Source organism: Mastomys coucha, unplaced genomic scaffold, assembly GCF_008632895.1.
Source record: "Mastomys coucha isolate ucsf_1 unplaced genomic scaffold, UCSF_Mcou_1 pScaffold1, whole genome shotgun sequence".
In the NCBI taxonomy this organism is placed as follows: Eukaryota; Metazoa; Chordata; class Mammalia; order Rodentia; family Muridae; genus Mastomys; species Mastomys coucha.
In genome coordinates, this window is record NW_022196891.1 from 64938949 (window position 1) to 64963142 (window position 24194).

At 46.7% G+C, this 24194-nt stretch overlaps 1 protein-coding gene across 2 annotated transcripts in view; it reads left to right on the top strand.

The window, feature by feature from the left end:
- Positions 1 to 23976, top strand: part of Rxrg (retinoid X receptor gamma) — a 44058-nt gene extending 20082 nt beyond the window's left edge. Inside the window, exons 1-9 of one of the 2 annotated variants that reach the window (XM_031388528.1) lie at positions 929 to 1159; positions 8115 to 8259; positions 10515 to 10694; positions 14131 to 14291; positions 14399 to 14528; positions 16172 to 16304; positions 17854 to 17945; positions 19068 to 19173; positions 23463 to 23976. In XM_031388528.1, coding sequence (XP_031244388.1) covers positions 8187 to 8259; positions 10515 to 10694; positions 14131 to 14291; positions 14399 to 14528; positions 16172 to 16304; positions 17854 to 17945; positions 19068 to 19173; positions 23463 to 23610 — 1023 coding nt within the window. In that variant the 5' untranslated portion in view covers positions 929 to 1159; positions 8115 to 8186 and the 3' untranslated portion in view covers positions 23611 to 23976. Of the gene's footprint in view, positions 1 to 928; positions 1160 to 8114; positions 8260 to 10514; positions 10695 to 14130; positions 14292 to 14398; positions 14529 to 16171; positions 16305 to 17853; positions 17946 to 19067; positions 19174 to 23462 lie in introns of those variants that run through there. The other variant, XM_031388518.1, reaches the window with a different exon arrangement.
- Positions 23977 to 24194: the final 218 nt, after the last annotated feature.

Genomic DNA, 24194 nt, shown 5'->3' on the forward strand with positions numbered 1-24194 from the left:
AAAAAAAAAACAAAAAAAACAAAAACAAAAAAACAAAAAAACAAGAACAAGGGCTAAAAGACAGACCAGTCGGTAAAGTGTTTGCTGCACAAGATTGAGGGCGTGGATTCAATCCCTAGAACTCATAGATAAATCTGAGCATGGTGCTTGTACTTGTAATTCCCACACTGCAAAGGTGGATTCTGGGTCTCAGGGGTTACCCGTCTAACCATTCCAGTAAACTCGAGGCCCCAGTGAGAGAACCTGTCTCAACAAAATGAGGAATAGCTACTGAATAATAAATATTCTCTGCGACTAACTACTGGTCTCCACATATGGGAAAACACACACACACACACACGCACACACGCACACACGCACGCACGCACGCACGCACGCACGCACGCACGCACGCACGCACACAGCGCACTCACACACGCAGGCATGCAAGCACGCACTCATGCACACTTACTAAGTTCATGAATAAATGCATACATACGTAAAAAGCTGTGAAGGCCTACAGTGTGTAAGTGCTATTCGACACCATCCCAGTTTGGGGGTGTAAAAATGGTATAAATGTGGCTGAGCACTCAAAACAGATAAAATCCTAAAGAGTAAACAAGATTATTGAAAACAATCATTGTTATCTATGAAGACATATAAACCAGGGTAAGTTGGGAGAGTGACAGGCCCTGGCGGTAGGAAGCAGGCAGCCACTGTCTCCCCGAGACTGCCTTTAGCAAACAATCACAACAGTCTCCTGATTAAGCCAAACCTGGCCCATAAGTTCCTCTCGACAGCCGTGTGTGTCAGGGCCACTATTCCTGGGCCACATGCCTGTACAGAGGGATCGGGGTTGAAAGGTCAGCTGAAAGCTTCGTTGCTGGCCAACTGGGCTGTGTGCAAAGGCTGGGCCAAGTTTGGCTTTGGAAGCTATATTAAGCTTGCCAAATGCTGGGGAAGCAACCCTCAGACTGCGAGCTGCGCTCCGGGCTTGGGCTCTGGAACCACGCGCCACAGAACTTGGCCCAATTAACCAGTTACCACGCGGCTAAAGGCTTCGGTGTTAGTCACGGAGACTTAAGAGACCTTGGGTGGGGATTGTTCCTACATCATGCGTTCTCTGTTCAGCGCTGGGTCTGTGGGAGCTGGCCACTGAAGCACGTTCTTTTCGTGACCCGTGAGTACGACTCAGGAGTGTTGTGGGGGGTGGGGTGGGGAATGCTCTGTGTGGGACAGCAGATAGGGTCTCCCACTCGGTTCTGTTTCTTCTCTTTGCATTCCTATGAGGGCACTCTGGGTTTTCGATCCTGAGGACCAAGGAGAACTGAGCTGGCACAGAGTGGAAGGGACCGTGTGACCTTTCACAAACCACTCCGGCTTATTTCTGTTTGAGTTTCATTTTCTCTGCTGTGGGGCACAAATGCTTGCCCTGATTTTCCTAAAAGAATTTTAATGAATGTCAAAGGAGATGCGGATTTAAAAAATGCTTCTCGAGGTCTTTAATGTCCTGTGGCAGCCAGAAGATACTGTTATTAATATTATTCTTACATGATATGTATTGCACACCAAACTGATCGGGTTTGGCATGTTGCAGAAAGGTTCCAGAAAAGTTTGTCTCAACCAATAGTCACAAAACCATGTCCAGCTCTAGGTACTAGAGAATATATATATATATATATACATACATACATATACATATATATACACACACATATACATATACATATGTATATGTATATATGCATACAAAACTTACATTCATGACTGAATCATCTCTATATTATATACATATATATCTCAATCATATATATGAGTCTTCCATAGGATACATATGGCATATATGATTGATTATATGATTTATTCCCCTTTGGGGGAATTGAAGTAGAAAGAGCAATTTCTAGATATTAGATACCTATCCAAGAGAGCACCTAGTTTATGCACTCATCTAGGTTACGTATTTCAATGTATGTTTGTGTTCACACACATGCATGTGTGCGTGTATAAAATGTTGTATATTTGTTATTATAATTCTGTTGGACAGCCTCTCAAAAGGTCTCACAACTATTTGGAGTCTCCCCACTTCTTTCTCCCCTGCTGACCCACACTGCCTGACTAGGATCCTCATTGATTGTTTTTTTGTTTGTTTTCTGTTTTGTTTTGTTTTGCTTAGCAATTACCCTCTGAGTCCTTACCCTCTCAAATGTTTGCATTCTTATAGCAAATATTTTCATACAACTGAAAACATTATAGTTGGGGTAGACCTAAAGATTATCCAATCTGATGATAAACAGAAATCAAACTATAAAATCTTCAAAACAAAATGGCATTTGGGAGTCCAATGTGCTGGTCCATTTAAAAAAGACTTGGTGAGCTGGGCACAGAAGTGTTCAACTGCAGTGGCCGTGCTTGGGGGGCAGAAGCAGGAAGATTATTTCAGAGCTAGCCTGGAGTACAGAGTGAGATGCTGTCTCAAGAAACAAATCAGATTTGGTTGAAGCCTGCTCAGAATATAAGAAGCCCCAACTTTTTCATATCTAGGGAACATGCATGTGCACGTGTAAGCATACACACACACACACACACACACACACACACACACACACACACACTGTTTGAAAACCACTGATCTAGTCTAGAGAAGAGGAAACCATCTCTCTTAAGTGGTAGGAAGGGCCGGGTTAAGATCTATAGTGAGGAAGAATAGGGCCAAGGCTGGCGAGATGGCTCAGAGGGTAAGAGCACTGACTGCTCTTCCAAAGGTCCTGAGTTCGGATCCCAGCAACCCCATGATGTGGCTTACAACCACTCGTAATGAGATTGGACGCCCTCTTCTGGTGCGTCTGAAGACATCTACAGTGAATTACGTCAGAGGGAGCGGGCCAGCAGAGGTCCTATTCCCAGCAGCCACACACATGATGGCTCACGGCCATCTGTACAGCTACAGTGCCCTCATACACATAAAATAAATAAAATAAATCTTTAAAAAAAAAGTGTAGGGCCAAACTAGCTTCCGGGTGTAGACTAGACCCATTCCAAGATTAGAGGTGGGCTCTGTACCCTGGAATACGGACACTATCCCAAACCTGGCCTGGGTGAAACATTTGAGGCTGAAGACGGCTCAGGAATGGAGCCAATGTTCTGAAATGGCTTCAGAAGTATGCAGGAAGCACCAGCCACTGGGTGACTCTTCACAGAATAGATGAACCGGCTGCTCCTGTCCCATTCTGCGGGCACAGCCAGCCTGTGTGCAGTGGCAGGTCGGACCGCCTGCTGAATTTCAGCTCTAAAGTGCCTGTTTCAGCAGAGCTTCCTCTAATGGAATGAGACAGCCAAGGTTCAGGGACTCTGGGGCCAGCTAATAGGCCTGTATTGACGACAGCTGCCTTCCACTGCACCCGCTCCCCTGCACCACCGTCTCAGCCCACGCAAGCCCCGAGCCAGCCAGAGGAAAGACCCCACTCATCCTGAGCTCTTTGTCCCACCAACATCGGAATTCATGGAGAAGTGGGAGAGGGGCTACTGACTCAGAACGGGGAGAGAATATGTAAAACCTGCTCTGCTCCTTCAAGGCTTCCGGGTCAAGGGGGTGGGGCAGGAAGCTGCAAGGCCAGCGCCAGGACCTCAGATCCAGGAGCCCGGGCACTTAGCACCAGGCTCTTAGACCTCGTGTGTACCTACCTAAGCTTGCCTTTTCCCATCTTTTCTAGGTCTACTGCACCCCATGCTTCACCGAGCTGAGTTTGAAAGCTACATTTCCTTTGGTCAAAATTCCTAGCGGCCCCTAATTGCCATCCTCCTAGCCAGGCCGCTGAGTCTTCAGGGCTACCACATCGGTCCCTCAACATCATCTGCCACGCACATCTGCCCCGTGGGCATAGTTGCGCCAGTTTTGGGGCTTCATGCCTTTACCTATCATCAGCCCACCCATCTCCTACCCATTTGGGGGCAGGTTTCATCCCAAGTGCTGTCACCTTCAGGAAGTCCTCCGTGATCTCACAGCGTGTGGCTTTTCCTTTCTAAACTATCCCAGTCAATTTTACTCAGCAACTCTTTGAGACAGTGCCTGCATCCTCTTACTTGTACAAGCCCCACAGCGTTTCTCAGTGAACAAACGGTACAAACCATGGCAAGGCTAATTGTCTTCATATGAGAAGTAAGGGATGATGGAGGTGGTTCAGTGAGTAAGAGCACAGGATGTACAAGCATGAGGACCCGAGTTCAAATCCCCAGGAAAAAAGCTAGGTGTGGGATGCACTAGCAATCCCAGCCTTGTGCGGGATAGAGACGGGGAGACTGTTGGGGCGTACTTGCCACCAGCCAAGCTCCAGGCTGAGGAAGAGACCCTGTCTCAAGAAAACGGTGGAATAATGGAACAGGATACTTGACATATTTCTCTGGCATCTGCAAATGAATGGGCGTACACACTCAGATAGTTCACACATGTATATAGCCCTTCATCCTTGCACAGAGTAAAAGAAATAGGAAGACCTCCTTGGATTGTCACGAGGACTTGCAGTATCAGGTAGCAGTGATGGAGCTTCCCATGGACGGTCATAATGCACTGATCGCTCTTCTATGGTCGCTGCAGAGCTAGGGGGCAGGTGGGAGGCAGGGGACTGGTGGCGTCTTCTTAAGATGATGGTCCTTACTCCTACGATCTTTCTTGGTCACCTGAGGATTTGGAGACAGGGTTGTGATCAATTATAAAGCTCCGTCTTTGGCAGTGGTTCTCAACCTGTGGCTCGGGACCCCCTTGGGAGAAATCAAACGCCCCTTTCACAGGGGTCATATATCAGGTATCCTGTATATCAGATATTTACATTATGGTTCATAACAGTAGCAAAATTATGGTTATGAAGTGGAGTAATATTATGGATGGGGGATCACCACAATATGAGGAACTGTTCTAAAGGGTCACAGCATTAGGAAGGTGGAGAGCCATTTTTCTCTGGGCTCATCTGATGTAAGGGTCCAAGTGTTCACTTATATCCTCTTAGGGCACTTAGGAAAAGTTATTGCTTAGAACTCACACTGTCACGGTTCACACTATGCAGCGGTTCTTTACCTGCAAAGGTATATTGGCATCACTGGTGAAATGATAGAAAGCCCACAGTAAGAGCCTTCCTCAGACCCACCATACAAGAATCTCCAGGCACCAGCCAGGGTACCATTTTCTCTTAAAGTTCTTGGGTGTAGGACCTCTCTATACTACACCGAAGCAGGATAAGATACTGGGTGTGCACTCCAGATAGCCGGCTTAACCTCATGTAAAAGAGGGAAAGGAATTCTTCCATCTCACCTTTTAAATCCATTATACAAATTAATAAAATATTTATAGCCTTTAACCCAGAGCCTCTGTCTGTCTCCCATGCTCAGTGAATTTACTTAGTGAATCGAAAAGCTAGTGGTTTTGAAAGGAACCTAACGTGGTTCGTCTCATGCCAACTTCACAGAATAAGGGAGAAATCCTACCTCTAGTTCTATTTTCACTTACAGTTACAGGGTTAGACAACATAATTTAATTCAGAAATTAGGGATTCCGCGGACCCTGTATTAGCACTCAGATATTATCCTGGTGGTTCTAATGGGTACACATGTGCAGATCCACATCACCTCCCTTTCTTTCAAGTTATCTGTATGGTGTGTGTGTGTGTGTGTGTGTGTGTGTGTGTGTGTGTGTACCTATGTCTATGGAGGCCAGGGGGCAACTTCAGTTGTTCTTCAGGCATCATTTACATCTGTCTGTCTGTCTTTACTTTCATCACTCTGCCTTCTCCTCCTCCTCCTCTTCCCATTCTTTTGAGGCTGGTCTTTCATTGGCCTGGAACCTCTGCTTTAGCTAGGCCTGCCATCCAGGCCCCAGGATCTACTTCACCTCCCAAGCACTGGGGTTCTGAGCACACACACCACATTTTGGCTTTAAAAAAAATGATTCTAGTGACTTTACTCAGGTTCTTCCACTTGTGCACTTCAGTGAGCCATCTCTCCAGTCCTTCTTATATGGGTTCTTAATCATGCATATTCTGACTCCTCAAGAAGACCAAACGTGCCAGGCAGTGGTGGCGCATGCCTTTGATCCCAGCACGTGGGAGGCAGAGACAGGCGGATTTCAGAAGGAGAAGAAGGAGAAGGAGAAGAAGGAGAAGAAGAAGAAGAAGAAGAAGAAGAAGAAGAAGAAGAAGAAGAAGAAGAAGAAGAAGAGAGAGCGAGTGAGTGAGCAAGAGAGAGAGAGAGAGAGAGAGAGAGAGAGAGAGAGAGAGAGAGAGCTTTTGAGGACCAAGGGACAGACCTTCAAGGTTTTACAGCTCTTTGCCCAGCCAAGACCACCACTGTGCACCCTCAGGCATGAGCACGGAGCCTGAGTGCACCTGTTTCCGACTGGATGACTGTTTTCTCTGATGACTGTAAAACGCTGAGCTTCAGCCTCTCGGACACTTCCTCCAGGGCACCAGGATAAGTGGGGAGGAAATGTTCACTTTTGACAAGGGATGGGGACCAGGAAGGCCAAGCTGACCTACATATTCAAACAGTCATACACACCAGCGCCATGCCATGGTGGGCAGGCTTACTGGACATTGCAGAAGATCTAGTCTCTGGCTGTACAGATTTTGTATTTTCATGGAAAGATCATCTGCTAGCTGCCACCAAGTTTAAAACCAAGCTCTGGAGTGTTCTACCTGTTTGCTGCTTGTACTGGCTGGGTTTGTGTCAACTTGACACAAGCTGGACAGAGCTTCTGGTGAGGAAGTGCCTCCATGAGATCAAGCGGTAAGGCATTTTCTCAATTAGTGATCAAGGAGGGAGGGTCCCTTGTGGGTGGTGCCATCTCTTGGCTGGTAGCCTTGGGTTCTATAAAAAAGAAAGCTGAGCAAGCCAGGGGAGCAAGCTAGTAAGAAAGATCCCTCCATGGCCTCTGCATCAGCTCCTGCTTCCTGACCTGCTTGAGTTCCAGTCCTGACTTCCTTTGGTGATCAACAGCAATGTGGAAAGTGTAAGCTGAACGTCTTAGTCAGGGTTTCTATTCCTGCACAAACATCATGACCAAGAAGTACGTTGGGGAGGAAAGGGTTTGTTCAGCTTATACTTCCAGTTTGCTGTTCATTACCAAAAGAGGTCAGGACTGGAACTAAAGCAGGTCAGGAAGCAGGAGCTGATGCAGAGGCGGCCATGCAGGGATATTTCTTACTGGCTTGTTTCCCCTGGCTTGCTCAGCCTGCTTTCTTATAGAACCCAAGACTGCCAGCCAAGAGGTGGCACCACCCACAAGGAGCCCTCCCCCTTTTTCACTAATTGAGAAAATGCCCCACAGCTGGATCTCATGGAGGCAGTTCCCCAACTGAAGCTCCTTTCTCTGTGATAACTCCAGCGTGTGTCAACTTAACACACAAAACCAGCCAGTACACTGAATAAACCCTTTCCTCCCCAACTTGCTTCTTGGTCATGATGTTTGTGCAGGAATAGAAACCCTCCCTGCACCAGTGACTAAGACACTGCTGCTCAGTGATTTGAGCACAGGGGCTACTGTTTTCAGTGTGCTCATAGAGACGAGCCATACACCTGTCCTTTCTCTTCCAGTTTATCAGGAAGCCCTAGATGTGCACTTTTATTTGCCTTTATGCCTCAGAGCCCTGGGGAATGTCCAGTGATTGACGGATGAATGGATTTGCATTTGTGTGTGTGTGTGTGTGTGTGTGTGTGTGTTGGGGAAGAGTCTGATCGTCTTGCCTGAGGGCCATAGCTCCTCCCGGTGCACTGCTGAAGCTGCAGTCAGTAGTTGATAAGATAAAAAAAAAAAAATTTAAAATCACACAGCTGACGTCATCCTAAGTGTGTGGCGCAGAGCTTAGCTCAAGTAAAACACATGAATAGAAGGAAGAAACCCAAACAGCTTAATAGAGTGTGTGACGCTCCCAGGTTATGTTTTAGCTTCTAGAAATGATTTCATCTTGTGTGCTTGTCCCATGGCCTTACATTCATGTCACAGATGAGCGGTTTGGGGGAACCCTGTATTTGGAAGTTACTTCTTGAAATGGAGCTGATCTCATGTGCACGCTCCTTGCAGGAGGCCTGGGGGATGGGCTTAGCCTGCTTATCTGTGTCTTATTCTTTGCTATTGTTCGCTTCTCTTGCAGCTAAATGTGGTCAACAGCGTCAGCAGCTCTGAGGACATCAAGCCCTTACCAGGTCTGCCTGGGATTGGAAATATGAACTACCCATCCACTAGCCCTGGGTCTCTGGTGAAACACATCTGTGCCATCTGTGGGGACAGATCCTCAGGTATGAGCCACAGGAGATAGAATCCTAGCGATGGGTTCTTTCCCCTGCTCCATGCATGCACTGTACCCAGTGAAATGAAAAAACCCTTTATAGTGGTCCAGCTGGAGACCTAGCTTATAGATTTCTATTACAGGCTCCAGAGTCGGCAGTCTTGAGGATTCTAAAATGCATTTCTTTTCTTTTCTTTCTTTCTTTTTTTTAATCTTAAAGGATTAGGCTCCCTGGAAATGTTCCAGACTCCTCTCCGGAGTAACACAATTGCGTCCATGTCTGGGATTGAGAAGCTGTGGTGTGAAATATTCCATGCTAGTTTTTCTTTAATTTTTAAAAAAGTTACTTCTCATGATCCTAAAGTGTCCCAAATAAATAATTATAAAACCAATAAAAAAATTGGAAGACTCATAAAAGTACAAAGAAAAAGTAAAAATAAATTCATAGTATCCCTATGAAAGAGAAACTCTTTAATATTTGAGCATATTTTGTTTTATTCTTCCACAACCTGCTAGATTTTTTTTAAAGCATGCTTTTATAGCCAAACATGATTTCATTGGCTTATCCTCTTCCATTTTGCCAAAATTGCTTTCTTCCTAATTGTTTTACCTTTCTCTCCAGTCTTCCTACTCCATCTTCTCACCCCATCAGTTTTATTTTTAACACATTTGAGTCTCTGCTGCGAAGAATGAGGAAGACAAGTGTATTGGTACCTGCTTGTCATACCAGAATGCAGTGCTGAGGCAAGGGGATCATGAGTTCGAGTGGGCCTCGGCTACATAGCGAGACCCAGTGTCCCAATGAATTAAAACAGTAAGAAGACAGAGCATGCTCTTTCTATCCCAGACCACAAAGACTGACTGGATATTTCTCTAGCCTCTCATGGATGCTATCACATCAGGCTGTAACACCGAGAGCTACAGATGCCCCCAGACTTACTCAGAGTCATGGCCAACATTTGCTGGCTTTTACAATTCATCTTCTAATCATGCAGAAATGGCCGCTGCCATGACAGAGTGTCAGTCACAGCCTGACAAAGCATTTTCTTTGTTTTAGTCACTTTAGTTGAAGGTAGTAGGTCCTTTCATGGATAGTTAAGGCATGGGATGACTATCCTACTACGGTCAAATTAGGGTCCTGCTTCTCAAACAGTTCAGAGCCAAAAGTATTAGATTACCTGGGACCAAGATGAAGGCCCATATTTATCATTGCTGTGCATTCAGAAAATTAGCATAGCCAAATAACTGGGCGCAGGCAGGCTAATTCATCAGGCAGGCTGTCTCTAGTCACCACTTAGTCTTAGGGTGGCCTCCACCGACAGGAAACTCCAGGGTGCAGGACACTACGTTTGCAGGGTCTTGGGGATTGTGAATGGATTTTTAGCATCAATGTAAATGAAACAGAAATAAAAAATTCGGTCTGTGGCTACATGGAACCATGCATTCTAGAATCAGACCTAAATGTGTTTTTGAATGCTCCGCTTCAATGCATTTTCAGGTTCTGTGACTTGGGCCACATGACCATAGCATGCAGAAGACTTCCTTAAAGCAAGCACTGTAACTGACTCACGGAGTTTGTGTGGAGACAGGCGTGGCAGGCAGCTCTCATGACACAAAATTAGCCGTTCTTGCCAGGGACAACCAGAGACCCTGGAGACAGTGAGACATATAACCAGTTATTCTGGATGAAGCGAAATCACTGTCTATCGGAATGCATTCCCTACTCAGTACTGAGGATAATGCTATGCTGTGAAGAGTTTACAGATCACCTTTCCATCAACAATCAGTAGCTCAGGATTGTGTTCATGGATTCTGGTACAAGATGATAAGTTTTAGTGGGTTTCAAGACCTTGGGCTTCAATTTTGTAAAATGTCAGTCAAGCCGAGGTTCTTTTCCTGCTGGATAATATATGGCAATTAAACATCTTTTTATTTATTATGTACACTAAAATATTGACCTGAGGTGGGCTATTGTTCTTATCAAAATCCAAGAGTTGCTTTGATAAAAATAAATGTTAATAAAAATCCGAGGCCAGGAATTTTCTAATGATGCTGCCTGGAGTTGGAGATACAGAAGGAAGACGCGAAGAAAAGTCACTTCCTCTCACTATGGATTTAGTGAACCGGCTTCTCTGGGAGTCATTATTTGTTCTTAGGGGATGCGGCTCTTTCCTTAGGGGGTGGCCATGGGCTTCTCTGTGGTGGAAAAAAAAAAAACTCTGAATAAATACAGGACCCGTCTACGGGCTGTTCTCTCGTCACCAGGAAAGCACTACGGTGTGTACAGCTGCGAGGGCTGCAAAGGCTTCTTCAAAAGAACCATAAGGAAAGACCTCATCTACACCTGCCGCGATAACAAAGACTGCCTCATCGACAAGCGCCAGCGCAACCGCTGCCAGTACTGTCGCTACCAGAAGTGCCTGGTCATGGGCATGAAGAGGGAAGGTAAGGTGCCCCCACTGTTCCCCTCTACTGGAGGAGAGCAGGCTGCTGCGTGCCAAGAGCTTCGAAGCGCAAGGCAGAGCCAGGCTGTCCTAGACTGGGGGGGAGGGGGAAGGGGAGGAAGGTTGATGTGGAAGTTCAGATGAGTCTTAGGCACCACGACTTCTCAAGGCTTACCTCCAGAGCTCAGAGAGCAAGCAACATCTCTTCTTTCCTTATCTCTCTTTTCTGGGAGCCCAAGGACAGGGACCCGCATAGGGACCTCTTCATTTTCTCTTTCAGTAAACGGGCACCGACCGGGTCTCGGAGGTTTTAGTGGTCTTGTGCTATGCTACACCAAGGGGGTATCAGACTGACCTTCAAGGTGGAGCTGGCTTCTTGCTGTAATCTTAGGTCTCTCGAGGGAAAGCTGCCGGTTTGTTGTCGCCCTCTGGGATTTAGAACCCTGGCCTGCCATAAATCCTCTCATGTCGGCCTATTCCTTGGGCTTTGTGGATTATTGGCATCTACAGGTCTGACAGACGGGCCTTCACGGTCCCTGAGTGTCACTGGGCTTCATCTTTTAATTTATAGTGTGAGCGAGCGGGCTCTCCTTGTGTCAGAGAGTAACAAATCTGAAAGTGCTCTTTTCGTTCTTGTTCTTGCTCGGAAGATCGAAAGTCATCCTGCTAAGTAACACAAATAAATTGAAGTGGGCAGCTCATTAAGCAGAGGGCTTCCCAAAGGTGCCCAGTGTGAGTGGGAAATCTTGGTTGTGCAGAAGGGATGTCCTCCCCTTGCAGGTTGGGACTGGGCTCACTGAGCCAGTTCCCTCCACACCTCTTGTGGTGAGATGGAGGAAGTCTGCCAGAAATCTGCAATGAAAGAACTGGTTCTTGAGCCCATGCTTAGAGGAAGTACCACCAATAGGAACACACGACAGGAGAAGGGTGCATTCAGAATCACCCAACCAGTTCACAGACAACAAAAGACCCCGAGAGCCAAGGGGCATCCCACACTGCCTCCCTGTCTCACCCTTGCCTCTCTGTGTCATTCCTTAGGAAAACATCAGAGTGAACAAGATGGTTTGTAAAGCTACTCCCCTCAGCACGGCATCCAGGTCTCACTAAAAAGAAAGGAAAAAAAAAGTCTTTGCTGTAATTTCCAGCAAAGATTGTATAAGGTATCGGTAGGTGCTCCTTTGTCCTGCAAGTTCAGCCTGTCCTAGTGCCCTGGAGGCCATGGGGAAGGTCCTTCAGTGGGCTCTGGAGACATCCAGCCTGGATCCTTATGCTGGTACAAACACTTCTTAGCTTTTGACTTCAGTCAGGTTATCTAGTTTCTCTGTGGTTCATAGTAACCCCTAGAGAGTTGCTGGAAGGGGTTAAATGAGATAAAATAATCTATGTAGAGTACGGAGTATAAAATACACCTTCTGATTCAGAAAGCGCTCCATTAGTGTCGGCTGCTGGAGAACCTGAAAATCCACAATAACTAGTTACGAAGTGGATGGATGAAACCTGAGAAGCTGAAGTCTGGAGCTGTTTTAGATCAGCTAGTGTCCATCTAGCTGCCATGTAGAATATCCTCAATAACCATATGTTGCTTCTTTTAGATCAGTGAGGCTTGTAGTATGAATGGGAAGAGAGAGTAGCCAGTTCTTAACCCAGTTAAGAGCACAACGGGGATTGGGACCTGATTACCTGAAGCTAAGGCGTCCCTTTGAAACCTCAAGGTTGTTTTCTCTGAGTGTTCCAAGTCCAATAGGAGAGATGACTGAGGATCACGGGAGGAACTTGACTCGGTTTGCTCCTTCTGCTTTGTTATTGTTTTTGCTTTAAATCGGGACAAATAGAGAATATTGATTTCTTAAAGAAAGGTCAAAGAACAATGAACCTCAGGCAGGAAAATCCAACGGAGAGAAAAATACGCACCATAGCTCTCACGGGCAGTCACTGAACAGGGACTGATGGAGTGAACTGAAAGAGAATGAGAAAGGAAGAGAAACAGAGAGAGAGGAGAGCGGGGAGAGGTGGCGGGGAGGGGAGGGCCATGTAGGAAGACGAGGGGAGAGACACAAGCCTACAGGGCAGGAAGACACAGGGAAAGGGGGAAGAAGTATTCTATTGAAACTTTAAAAGTTTGGTAATCCCCACAAACCTATCTCAGTCAGTTATTGCCATTTCAGCCCATGGACAAGGAAAGCAAGGCCGCTGATAGACCCTCAGGTGTCTGCAGGCAGGTGGCACGGTTACATTCAGAAATCTTTGGATCTGAAGTGTTTTGCTCTCTTCTCACCTTTTCTCCCCTCTATTCTGTTTCTTCATCTTACCCCCCCCCCTCGTTTTCTTATTTTTCTTCCCTTTTCCTTTTCTCCTTCTTCTGTGTACTCTTTATGTCTCTCCGGGCCACATGACACTATCCCAGCGTGGTACAGAGTGGTAGTGGTAGTTCTGAGGCCTCTCCTCTGCTCAGACAACCTCTGTGGTTGGTAATACCCTCAGAGCAAAAGGGCTCCTCAGCCCGTGGGCTGGGTGGGAGTGGGGAGAGAGAGGTCTGAGGAGAAGTTACGTGTGAAGGGGCTTTACCAAGTTAGAGCGGGATTTGCTCTTTGGGGGGAGGCAAACTATCTCCCAGTATTGGATTCTGCTCATTGATTGATGCGGGGACTAAATTGGAAATAGCAGCCTTCTAGACAGATAGAAAGGAACCCAACCAGAGCTCTTCTCGAGAGGGCAGTATTAGGGTATGAGGTCTGTGTCGCATCTCGATGTGTAGACCCAAGGGTTCTGAGACATAGAGGCAACTTGGATGAAAAATCCCAAGTTTGGGGAAGGCTGTAGGAACTCCAGCCAACAGCTTTGCCCGTGTGCCCTCCCCCACCCATGAAATCAGTGCACATTCTGAAATGTCTTCTACGTGACACCCCTCCACCCCTTCACTTACTAAATCCCCACAGCTGGCTCCCGGAAGATTTTCCCTGACAAGTCGGATCAGGTGATGCTGTGTTCAAGCTGGTGCACAGGGGGCCTACCTAATGGGACGTGAATGCCAGGGCAGATGCATGGGATCTGACAAGGGGAGTTTTTACAGTAATGGGCTTGCTCCTTAACCGTTGCGTGCTCACAGCCTATCGGAGGCATCAGTATAGGGAGGATGACAGACACAGGGGCATAGCAAGGAGATGGTAGCTCCATCAAAGAAAGGTGGGTTTGGAGCTTCATGAAACTAAAATAGCAAGATTAAGAAGGGCTTGGCAAGGCATTGGGAACAATATAACTAAAGACTCCATCTCTGAATCAACAAGGAAACAGCTCCTCTGTCTTCATTCTGTCTGTCTGTCAGCATTAATAGTGTCCCTGGTTGAATACTATCTTGAGTCTCATTTTATATAGGTAGGCAACAGCCCCATATTGGTCCCTGATACTCTATAACATCTGTGGGTCTTGTTCCATGCCAGCTGTGCAAGAGGAAAGGCAGAGGAGCCGAGAGCGAGCAGAGAGCGAGGCAGAATGTGCCAGTAGCGGCCATGAAGACATGCCCGTGGAGAGGATTCTAGAAGCTGAACTTGCTGTGGAACCAAAGACAGAATCCTACGGTGACATGAACCTGGAGAACTCGGTACACTGTCTTAGATTTCCTTCCAGCTTCAGTTTCTTGCGTGGGACGGAGGTGACAGAGGGGAATTTAGAGTCCGAAGGCCTCACAGAAAATTGTTCCTTTTTCAGACAAATGACCCTGTTACCAATATATGCCATGCTGCGGACAAGCAGCTTTTCACCCTTGTTGAGTGGGCCAAACGCATCCCCCACTTCTCAGACCTCACCTTGGAGGACCAGGTCATTCTGCTCCGGGCAGGTAAGACATCGGATTCCTCTTGTCCTGAGACAGTCCCCTAGACTGCTCTTTTGAAATGACCCGTGGGTCCTTAAAAGGAACAACTTAAAATTGCTATGTTTTCCTTGAGTTCACTACATAGACCAGGCTGGGCTCAAATTCACAGAGATGCACCTGCCTCTGCCTCCCAAGCACTGAGATTAAAGGTGTGTGCCCCTGTGCCTGGCCTTCATTATAAGTCCTTTACAGACTTGTGAATTTAAATAGTTCTCTCCAAGAATGTTCATTCCCAAATGAAACCCCATTCATGGAGGAAGTAGGGCTCCCCCCCCCATTCCTGTAGTTTTATAATTTACATTTAATTTTAAAGACACAGAAATCACTTTATTGGGGGATGATTTGAAGCAGTGTCGTACAACCATGATAAGGCAAACAGCTGTTTCTACTTCCAAGGTGAAATCAGAAAGCTGGAGGTTTGGGGGCAAGGGAGATGGCAGAGTGGGTAAAAGGGTTTGCTGTACAAGGGTAAGGAACTGAGACAGGATCCCCAACATGTGTGAACCGAAAAGTTGGAGGAGGTGGTGTGTGCCTGTCACCCCAAGCTTTTGGGGTTAGGAGTGGTGTGGAGAGGAGAGGATTTTAAGGGTTTGCTGTCTAGCCAGCCTAACTGAAAAACAGCAAGGTGTAGGTTTAGTGAGGGACCCTCAGTCCTGAGAATAAGAGAGAATAAGAATGCTGCCGGGCAGTGGTGGCACACGCCTTTAATCCCAGCACTTGGGAGGCAGAGGCAGGCGGATTTCTGAGTTCGAGGCCAGCCTGGTCTACAGAGTGAGTTCCAGGACAGCCAGGGCTACACAGAGAAACCCTGTCTTGAAACAAACAAACAAACAAAAAAAGAATGCTAACCATCCTCCTCTGGGCTCCACACCTGTGCACACACGAACACACACACACACACACACACACACACACACACACACACACACACACACACAGAGGCATGTGTGCACATGTATGCAGGCACAGACAAAGAAAGCCAGAAATTTCTGCCTAGGTCTAGGTTAGCTGGAGTTCAAGGCTTCCTCCATTTTAAGATTCTTTGTGCTACAGTCTTCTGTCTTATATCAGGGACACTGCAGTGTGTTGACATTTGCCATGGCTCCTCTTTGACACAGAGCCATCGGGGAGATTTCATGAGGACTGGCTGAGCACTGGGAAGCGATCCACTCCACTCATTCCTGTTGGATGATGAGTGATCACTGGGTGTCCACTGAAAGTTACATACTGTGCCATTGTTATAGGTCACACCAAAGAATTACAACTAGGTTGTCAGGTCCTGGGGCGGAGATTATGAGCGACAGTCACCGTATCGTCATTCTGCTAATGGTGGCTATTGCTGGTAGAGCTTTGGTTCATATTTGCTGGTGTCCTAGGCTGCATCTAAGAAACTGCAGGGGCACGTTCAGAGCCACGGAGTCAGGAAACTCGAGCTGTATCCTTTCTTTTGTCACTAATTACATGTGTCACCTTGGGCTGGGCAGTAACCTCCCAGGATTTTCACTTCTGCTTTCATTACATGGGATGATAAGCCATGCTCTGCACGGCTATCCAGGAGGTAGGAATGCGGTTGCTCTCCCCACAAGGTCTCCTCTCTGTGCTCACAGGGTGGAATGAATTGCTGATTGCCTCCTTCTCCCACCGCTCGGTTTCCGTCCAGGATGGCATCCTGCTGGCTACAGGCCTCCACGTCCACAGGAGCAGTGCTCACAGTGCGGGAGTCGGCTCCATCTTTGACAGGTTGTGATTCCCTTCCATTGCCAGGATTTACTCCCAGTGCGCATATGCACACATGTGTATACACACATCTCTCTTCTCTTCTTCTCCCTCCTCTCCCTCTGTGTAATTTTGATATGCAGTAGGCAGCCCAAACAGGTGCATATGACTATATCAAATTCATTGGGTTCTTTTGTACTTAGACAAGTGTCTCATTCTATAGTTCAGGCTAGGCTCAAGCTTGTGATAATCCTCCTGCTTCAGCCTCCTAAGTGCTGGGATTACAAGTGTGAGCCTGTTTTTCAGAGACGATTAAGCACATGAAAATATAAATCTGGAGCTTGGGAGAGGGAGTTTGACAAAAGTGATGGTAATGAAACAGAGCCAGTCAGAGGCCAGCATCATTGCCTGGTAGATGGAAGAGCCTGCTACCCTCATGCTTTCTATTCGGGTGGACCTCTGGCACCAGCTAGTAAAGCTGGGGGCGGTGCAGTGTGTCATAGGGGCCAGGGATGGAGAAAGGGTCAAGATCCATCTTCAAGAGGCTCAGCCGGGCTGTGGTGGTGTACGCCTTTAATCCCAGCACTTTGGGAGGCAGAGGCAGGCAGATTTCTGAGTTTGAGGCCAGCCTGGTGTACAGAGTGAGTTCCAGGACAGCCAGGACTACACAGAGAAACCCTGTCTCAGAAGAAAAAAAAAAAGAGGCTCAGTATTTTGGGCTAACAATGTTTTGGACTCTTTCTCTCTGGACCCCAGATCTCTATGCTACAGCAGGAGTAAGCTCAGTCAGGAAATAATACCATGACAGAGATTTATTGTGCTGTTTACTAAAGCAGACTTAAAAAATAAAGATCTAAATAAAATATAAAGTATATATATATGAATATATAATATAAGGCATGTTTTAAAGTGAAGTAAATAGTAATATGAAGCATACATATAATATATGTGATATGATATATGATATATAGTAAATAAAGATAATTAAAGTAAGAAGCAGATTAGTGTTTTGGGGCTAAAGAAATGAGCTGCTAATATTGAGAAAGTCTCTCTATTGAGTTCCAGGACCCAGGGCCTCTTTCCCTGCACCATAAATAGCCTTTTTTGGAGGGACTTACATGTTTAGTTTAGACTTCTTCCGTGTCCCTTCCCATGATGCACTCAAGCACTTTCATGGTTCCTGGAGATGTTTTCCCTTTTACCTGGGCTGCCTTCTCTGGGATCTTCTACACGAACAGTGCCCTGGCCTGGCTTTCCCTGCTACATTTCTCATTTCCAACTCATTCAAGATGGCTCTCTGCTCCCTGCTGGGAGGCCTTGCTTCCTCCCTGGTGAGCCCCCACCCCCAGAGGTAGTTATTCACTGGACTTAGCCCTGTAACTGGTCCTCCTCTACACTGTAATCCTTAGGATGAGGGACTTCATCGTCTCCATCCCTGCACCTTGATACCCACAGCAGCATCTAAAACCTGAGTAGGGCCACCACAAGTACTGGTGGAATTTATTTTGTTGGTCCATGATCCCTAACTCAACCTTTTTTTTTCTCCCTCCCTGCCCTTGCTTCCTGTGAACAGAGTCCTCACAGAGTTGGTGTCCAAGATGAAAGACATGCAGATGGATAAGTCGGAGCTGGGGTGCCTACGGGCCATTGTGCTGTTTAACCCAGGTGATGTCTGTTTAAGTCCAGCCATGGGGGGGGGATGTCAGCCCTCTCTCCAGGTTGACCTCTGGGGCTCTGATTTGCTCCCCACCCCCTTCAAGCTCAGCGGAGACAGAGCAGTCTGAACTCAGAACCTATCAGGCTATAGAGTCTTCTCTTCATTGCCTCTCCTCTCTAGAGCTATCCTGGAAGTATTTTAGCTGGGTGTGGAGTTTCATTGGGTGGGGGCAGCTGAGGAAGATGAGACGTACTAGTGAGCTGGATGTAGGTTATGGTAGAATGACAGGCATCATAGATATCTCGGGGGTGGTTCATTCCCCTGAACTATTGCAGACATAGAATTCCCCACTCACTTGGCATTGGTAAAACTCCAGGGGCAGCATGTTCTAAGGGTAGTGGGTTATAACCAGGATGTTAGCTTTAGACAATGAACTTGGGGGGATGGACAGTAGACATCCAAGAGAAGGCAGGACCAAAGACACATAGGTAAGAGCTGCCTTCCTCTGCCTGAACCTGATGGGACATCGCTTGTGAACAAAGACAGCAAAAAGAACTGGAGACTGAGAATCTCACAGGCTGGTGGGAGAAAGAAGCTCTCTCAAAGGAGCTTAGCATGTGGTCAGGGAGCAGCATGTTGGAGGTCCAGGAGCAAAGCACTCTAAGAGGAGGAAGTGACCAGCTTTGTCAAATGCTGCTGTGTATGCCCAGTCTTCTGTAGTTTGACATGGCATATGTGGTATCCTTTGGGTCCATGATTGGTAAAGCTCTGATGCAGGCCATGGGTAGGGTTTGCTTTCATGCCCCATCTCAACACTTAGCCACGCTTGACGTGTCAAAAGCATCCGGTGAGGGTGTGAATATTGCTTTTCGAGACAGGCCTAGATAAAATTAACCTCTCTTTAAGTCAGAGAGGATGTGTTTCACTATAAACAGTTTAAAAATCCTTCAGACCGAGAGTTTGTTAGGACAGCCATCTGCTGCAGGTGATCTGCTTGCTTCCCAGTTGTCCCCATGCACGAGTTCCATGTGTCAATCCTAACAGTAAGGGAAGTGGTCAGTTTGATGCTGTCTGGAGGAGGGTGTTCTGCTGAGGCATTAACCAGAAATGAAATCCATTGCTCTCTGCAGATGCCAAGGGTTTGTCCAACCCCTCTGAGGTGGAGACTCTCCGAGAGAAGGTTTATGCCACCCTGGAGGCCTATACCAAGCAGAAGTATCCAGAACAGCCAGGCAGGTGAGAGAGATGAGGGAACGAACGCAATGTTAACAGCAGCACGTCTCCCCGCCCCCACTGACTGAGCATCTCCTTACTGGGCTGACATTAGCACCATAAGATTAAAGCCTCAGTGAGGTGAAGGTCGTGTCTGTCTAGGTCAACATTCATCCCCCGCTAGCATTAGTGCTTAAAGCAGTGGCTGCAGGGAGAATAGCATCTTGCCCAATCCACCTGTAGGCCTGCGGGGTTTTGTTTTGTTTTGTTTGTTTGTTTGTTTTGTTTTTTTGCCGTTTGGTTACCAGCAGTCAAACACAGTTCAAAATTATCAACATTGGGGTTGGAGAGATGGCTCAATGGTTAAGAGCTCTGACTACTCTTCCAGAGGTCCCGAGTTCAATTCCCAGCAACTACAAGGTGGCTTACAACCATCTGTAATTGGGTCTGATGCCCTTTTCTGGTGTGTCTGAAGGCAGCAAGTGTACTCACATATATAAAAAGTAAGTTAATTAATTAAAAAAAAAAAACAACCAAACCAAAAAACGAATAACAGTAAGTAGGAGATTCCAGAAGTGAAACAATGACCTCTCAGTAGTTTTTATTATTATGCGTTGATATGATGGCTGTGTTTGTTTTCATTGTTTATCTCTTACAGTGTGTCTAACTTATAAACTTACTTTCTCATTGGTCTATATCTGTATATGCACACGAACATACGTTTTGGGTATCTATGTACGGGTTTGGTTGTATCTTCAGTTTCAGGAAAGCACACAGGGAACTGGGACAGATTTTCTTGCAGATGGGGCGGGAGACCAGGATACATATCCTTAACTGCTGCATGAACAGGGAAGTGAATGGATTGGTATGGGAGTGTGGTCTCCATTCCAGCCAGTTACAGAGATCCAGAAAGGACAAGCCACTTAATCGAGATCACAAAGCTGGTGGCTGGTGAAGACAAGACATGAACCCATGTCTCTAGGAAGCGAGAGCAGGTCTCTTACAGTCCCCACCCCATGGTGACTCTCATGGTGATATCTCTGAGAGCTGAGAGATGCTGGTCCCCAGGCATCCGTCTGGGTGGCCTTGTACTATTTATAGTATTACTGCTTGGTCAAAACAAACCTTTTAAAGTTTCCTGCAAAGCATGGTAAGCGAAGGATTTACCCTTTCTACAAACTGACTAAAATGAGAAACTGTGACTCTCACATCCCATAGGAAAAAAAGAAAATGAAATAGAAGACTGCCTACGACATTAATTTTGGCCGTGCAGTGGTGGTTGCATGCCTTTAATCCCAGCACTTGGGAGGCAGAGGCAGGCAGATTTCTGAGTTCGAGGCCAGCCTGGTCTACAGAGTGAGTTCCAGGACAGCCAGGGCTACACAGAGAAACCCTGTCTGGAAAAAAAAAAAGACATTAATTTTGTCTTTATGACTAATTGCATACCCGCTCCCAACCCAGACTAGCAACTTACTTCTCTGTGAAGTCAAATTTCCGTTTATGCCGGATCATACACAAACATCTACCAAATGTTCAGCAGAGACTAAACTGTATTTTGTCAGAGGTTGTGAAGAAATCAAGTGGGTGGATCAATTAATAATCAGATTACTGTATTATTAGAAGTAGGGATAACAGACCCAGTTAACTAGCAACTAAGCCAGTAACTTAGCCCAGTGACAGTTTCCTTTCTCGGTCTTCAATCTAGGTGGACACTCAGCAGTCAGCACACAGAAGTAGCTCTCTTCCCTACCAGCACTCAAAGACCCAAGCTCCTCTCTGTGACTCCATGATGCCCCAGAGCCACCTGGGTGAGCTCACAGGAGGCTCGGCAGGTGCCTGAGGGGAATCACTAGGCATAGGTCTGTCTTGCCCGCTGGCACTGCCCAGGCAGAGCATTTCCCACAGCGGTGGAGTGCTGCCACCTTGTGGATAGGACTTAGCAGCACACCCTGGAGGGACCAAGTTCTTTGAGAAAGTTGCAAGCAGAAATCAAAGCAGGGTACAGATCCCACACACATCTTGCACACATAGTAAGCCCCCTATAAAGGCCACCTTGATCCTGACATACCAGTCAGGAATGCAGTGACAGCTTCTACTGATGCATGGGGCTCATTCCATTAACCCTGGTCTTAGTTCCCCAAACCCAATGCCAATAGTATATATAGGTAGCAACTGGGAAACACTGACAGCTTTACAGGATGCCAGAATTAATCTCAGCCTAACTTTGCACTTTAAAGGGAAAGCTCTTTGTCAGGTGCCAATTTGTTTTATACATATATATATATATATATATATATATATATATATGTGTGTGTGTGTGTGTGTGTGTGTGTGTATGTGTATATATATGTATGTACATATATACACATATACACATACACACATATATGTACATATGTATATACATATGTATATATATTAATTATTTTTGTTTTATTTGGGTTATGCTGGTATAGGTGCATTTGTGTGTCTGGGTGTGCATACATGTGCATTTAGAGGCCAGAAGTCAATCTCAGGTGTCATTTCATAAGTGCTGGCTACATGAGCATGTGTGTGTGTGTGTGTGTGTGTGTGAGAGAGAGAGAGAGAGAGAGAGAGAGAGAGAGAGAGAGAGAGAGCAAGACAGAGAAAGAGGGGGGCTTTTCACTGGTCTGGAACCCACAGATTGTGTAAGGCCAGCTGCCCAGTTAGCCCCAGAGATACCCCTGTCTCTTCCTCAGGTCTTTACACTTTTGTGGGGAGTAGTTTCCTGATAGAGGCATTGCCTCAGCCTGGTTGCTGTATTTTTAAACATCATATGACATGAATATAGAGGTATGTACATTTCCAAGGATCACTGACATTCCAGTTCAAAACTTTTCTTGAATGAAAAATTGAAGTCACATAGGCAAATCAAAGCATGTTTCAAATCAAGGGACCCAATGGGCTGTACATACGACACACAAACTCTTCCCATGACTATTTCTCCCTTCTCTGGATTCACAGTGAACACCCCCATTATAGAAAGTACGGACAAATGTTAAAGTGTGTATACATGTGAGAGTAAGGATGTTTATACACACGCGCACACACACACACACACACACGCACGCACATACACACAAACGCATGCACATACACATACACACACACGCACATACACACACACGATTGTGTATGTATGGCAGCCCGAGTGTGAATGTACATATGCTTTTTAAAAATGTGTGCACGCACATGTATGTTTGTAAGTATGTGTGTGTGAGGGAAAGTTCTCAAGCCCATGTTGGTGGTGTCTTTCTTGTTGCCGTGGTAAAATACTCTGACAGAAGCAACTTAAGGAAAGAAAGGATTTATCTTGGCTTCCAGTTCCTGAGAGATACTATCACGGCAGAGAAGTCTGGTGGCAGGAGCAGGAAGCAGGTGGTGATGTCATACCACACTCAGAAAGCAGAGAGCAAATGAAAGCGGGGTGGGGTCAGGTTCTAAAACCCCAAGTTCCGCCCTTAGCTACTCATTTCACTTGGTGAGGTCCCAGCTCCCCAGATTTCCGCAACAGCGCCCCCAGCTGGGGACCAACATAAATACACGAGCATACAGAGCCTCCATGCTCCTATGCGCATGTGTGAGAGTAACGGGAGCAGCATGTGTGTGGCTCTCGGGTGCGTGTTGACGTGTGATGTGTATGAGTATATGCGTATTTTCTCCCCAAACACACAGGCTTCTCAGAAGCGGACTACTAGTCTCTCTCCCTTCCTCATCCCAACCTAAGGAGAAACTCAGAGGCGGAAGCTGATCATAGAAATTCTTAGTGATTGGTTAATTGAAATCGAGAACTTGGTTTTGGAAGCTGACCGAGACCAGCTAGACTGAGAGGAAAATCAGTGTCTCGGGTCATGCCTGGTACACGGCAGGTCCCCACTTTTATACATCTAGTGCTGAGAACTGTCCTGAGAAGAGCACACCCATTCCAAGGCCCCCACTACTAATCTTGGCAGACCCCGAGGAATGCAGGGAAATGTCTGGCAAGGCAGGCAATGCCAGCCACAGTTCCATGATTGATGGGGGGCTGACGACAACTCTGGAGCATGTCATAAAATCCAAGACTGCCAACATGCTGTGGGATCCCGGTTCTCTTGACCACGAACCAGCCCTCTAGCTGGTTTCTGAAATTCCTAGAAGTTCCCTGGGTTGCAACCCTCCAGCTCCTTCATCTCTGCTTCCAGGTTTTTTCTGTTACAGCTTGATGGAGACCCATCAGACAGTCTCCATCACGGACAGCAGGTGTCTCTTCTTGCCATTCTCTGGTCACAATGCCCCCTTTGCTTCCCCCACAGGTTTGCCAAGCTTCTGCTGCGCCTCCCAGCTCTGCGCTCCATTGGCTTGAAGTGCCTGGAACACCTCTTCTTCTTCAAGCTCATTGGTGACACCCCCATTGACACCTTCCTCATGGAGATGTTGGAGACCCCACTGCAGATCACCTGAACCTCCTTCTCAGCTGCAGCGTCCCCACCCAGGGTGACCCCTGGGCTGGTGTGTGTGTGTGTGTGTGTGTGTGTGGCCCTCCCCTGCACACTGACCCTGTCTCACACGCTGACCTCCCTTCCTGTCCCCAAAATGTGATGCTTGTAATAAAGACAACCTTTCTACACATGAGACTTTTCTAGGTGGAGTTTTGTATGGCTGTTAGAGGTGACCCTTCTTTGCTATTTAAGGGGCTGAGGTCTTTCTGACAGTTCTTGGGAAGAGTAGCCAAGCCTCTGTACATATAATTGGTTTAAATTATTTTTTCACTTGCCATGGAAAGCAAACAAATGGAAAAGAAAATAATAAATATGATATTGGCACTGCTCGGAGTGTGTGGTACGTTATTGTGAAGCCGGGGAGTTCTCTGGGATGTGGAGGACAGGGGCTCGGGTGTAGGCTAGCAAATGGGCTCTGGGATCCAGGGCTGGGGCCAGGGGCCGAGCTGGGCTAGAACCACCTCGAGCATCTTTCACTTTGGTTCATCTCCTTCTCATTTTGATTCTTCTCAAGCCTGTACTCACAGAGATGGAAAAGAAAATGTC